Below are 2,440 nucleotides of genomic sequence, written 5' to 3' on the forward strand. Positions count from 1 at the left end.
TGAATTCGCGAGTTTGCACTCCACTTACGGAAAGTTGTCTACGGAGAGTACGTAGATAGGGCTCTGATAACGTAGCTGGTCCGTAAGTGGATTGGGATACAAATTTATGACTCTCTACCCATGTCGATCTGGTCGTACACTGCCGCGTTCGGAGTTGCCCAGGGCAGCTACGTGATTTGAAAACTCTGTATGGCGGAACCCAGATGCGCATGCAGTTTACGTAAGACTTTCCGTAGATCGACTACGTTTTTACTAACGTAATTACGTTATGCGGAACCTCTCTAATATCAGCGTTCCTGTTCTATAGAAAATATACTTGTAAAAAAGACCAAGGAACTACAAGTTTGGACTCGGATGAAGAGCCAAGGATAAATTTATAGCAAAGAAGAATGGACCAATCGACTCAGTATCGTGCAATATTATGGCATGAGCTGATTGTTTAGTAACTGCCAGTGGTGTTAGTGGAGATTATGGCATAACTTGTACTACTGTACTAGTTGATTGGTCTGTTGATTGTTTTCTTTACTATGAACTACAAGTTACGCCATAATGTCCACTAACACCACTAGTTACTAAACAATCAGCTCATGCAAAAACAATTTAAAGACACTGACCGACTGTACTGACGTTCTACAACTAACGGGCTAACATTGTTTACCAACTGGTGGTGTTAGTGGACATTATCGCGCAACATGTAGTTCCTTGGTCCTCTTTATTTTCTTTAAATTAATCCTTGGCTCTCCATCCGAGTCCGTTCCTGTTCTAGTCTTTGTTTTCCACACTTCCAGTGCTTGTCTTGCACACAAACTCTTTGTACTTTATTATTATCATTATTAGTTCTCACGGTGGCCGTTGGCCAGTAAGAGAGATGCAATTAATAATGGTGATTATATGAAGCTATGGGGTAACATTAGTTGAAAATATGGTCATACTGATAGTTGAAGAGTTGATCGCTAGGGAGTGTATAGTGTATGTGTTATGTTTGTCTATATGTCCTCTAACAGATGTTCCATTGGCGGATCATTGGTTCTCGACTGCACCCAAAATGTCATTTCTGGGACAGAATCCCTCGTGAGTATAACATTTATCTCAAGTTGGTTTCATTTCTCATATGGATGAATGGATGTTAGTGGAAATTCCTCTTAAGAACTCCAGTGTTCTCTGCAGTACCTTTGAAGTGTACATTGTATTCTGCAATCACGTCTGTTACTATGGTTATTAACCAGACATTGGAAAGTATGTATTTATGACAATGGTTTTCATCTCTACTTCTGTATGTGTGTGTGTGTGTGTGTGTGTGTGTGTGTGTGTGTGTGTGTGTGTGCGTGTGTGTGTGTGTGTGTGTGTGTGTGTGTGCCTCTGTGTGTGTGTATGGGTGTGTGTGTGTGTGTTTATGTTTGTGTGTGTATGTGTGTGAGTTTGTATTTGCCTGTGTGTGCCTGTGTGTGTGTGTGTGTGTTTGTGTGTGTTTGTATTTGCCTGTGTATGTCTGTGTGTGTGTGCGTGCGCGTTGGTTTGAGCGAGCCTGCGCATGTGAATGTGTGTGTGTATGATGTTATCGCTATGCGGGTATGCGTGTTTCTGTGTCTATGTATTTGATGTGTTGTTTTGATTTACAGCATGGGAATGCTACGATCTCACCTCCATGCTATGCACGTTACGGATAAGCTGATCGTGGACTCTGATCACTACACTCTGGTCCAGGGTGAGTCCATTTTACTTCACAATCTCTGCTACTTCATATTCATGATGATCACTTGCCTAGACAGGACTTCATGTTATTTACTAGCGTTCTCTTGATCTCTCTCCTTGTTTGAACAGAAGCCGAAGCAGCAGCAGCAGCAGCAGCAGCAGCAGCAGTCTCAGCAGCAAGTCAACCAGCAGCAGGAGTAACAGCAGGAGTTGCATCAGCAACAGCAGCACCAGGAGTAGCAGCATCAGCAGCAGCATCAGTAGCAGCAGCACCACCACCACCAGGAGTAGCAGCATCAGCAGCAGCAGCAGCAGCAGCAGCAGCAGCAGCAGCACCACCACCACCACCAGGAGTAGCAGCGGCAGCAGCAGCAGCAGCAGCATCAGCAGCAGCAGCAGCAGCACCACCACCAGGAGTAGCAGCAGTAGCAGAAGTAGCAGCAGGACTAGCAGCAGCAAGTCAAGCAGCAGCAGCGCCAGGAGTAGCAGCATCATCAGCAGCAACAGAAGCATCAGAGAGCACAGGTATGTGAAGAACCACAATTCCCAGCATAACGACTATCCCACCCAAACACTTCACCTTCGCGTACACCTCCACTTTTTATAAAACCACCTCCACTTTTTACAAAACCACCTCCACTTTCTACAAAACCACCTCCACTTTTTACAAAACCACCTCCACTTTTTACAAAACCACCTCCACTTTTTACAAAACCACCTCCACTTTTTATAAAACGACCTCCACTTT

General features: G+C 44.4%; 1 protein-coding gene across 1 annotated transcript in view; it reads left to right on the top strand.

Moving 5' to 3' along the window:
* Positions 1-2,225, top strand: part of LOC135820003 (uncharacterized) — an 11,335-nt gene extending 9,110 nt beyond the window's left edge. Inside the window, exons 8-10 of the mRNA XM_065333303.1 lie at positions 1,005-1,071; positions 1,620-1,705; positions 1,822-2,225. Coding sequence (XP_065189375.1) covers positions 1,005-1,071; positions 1,620-1,705; positions 1,822-2,225 — 557 coding nt within the window. The remainder of the gene's footprint in view (positions 1-1,004; positions 1,072-1,619; positions 1,706-1,821) is intronic.
* Positions 2,226-2,440: the final 215 nt, after the last annotated feature.

The sequence above is a fragment of the Sycon ciliatum genome, chromosome 6, assembly GCF_964019385.1.
Source record: "Sycon ciliatum chromosome 6, ocSycCili1.1, whole genome shotgun sequence".
In the NCBI taxonomy this organism is placed as follows: domain Eukaryota; kingdom Metazoa; phylum Porifera; class Calcarea; order Leucosolenida; family Sycettidae; genus Sycon; species Sycon ciliatum.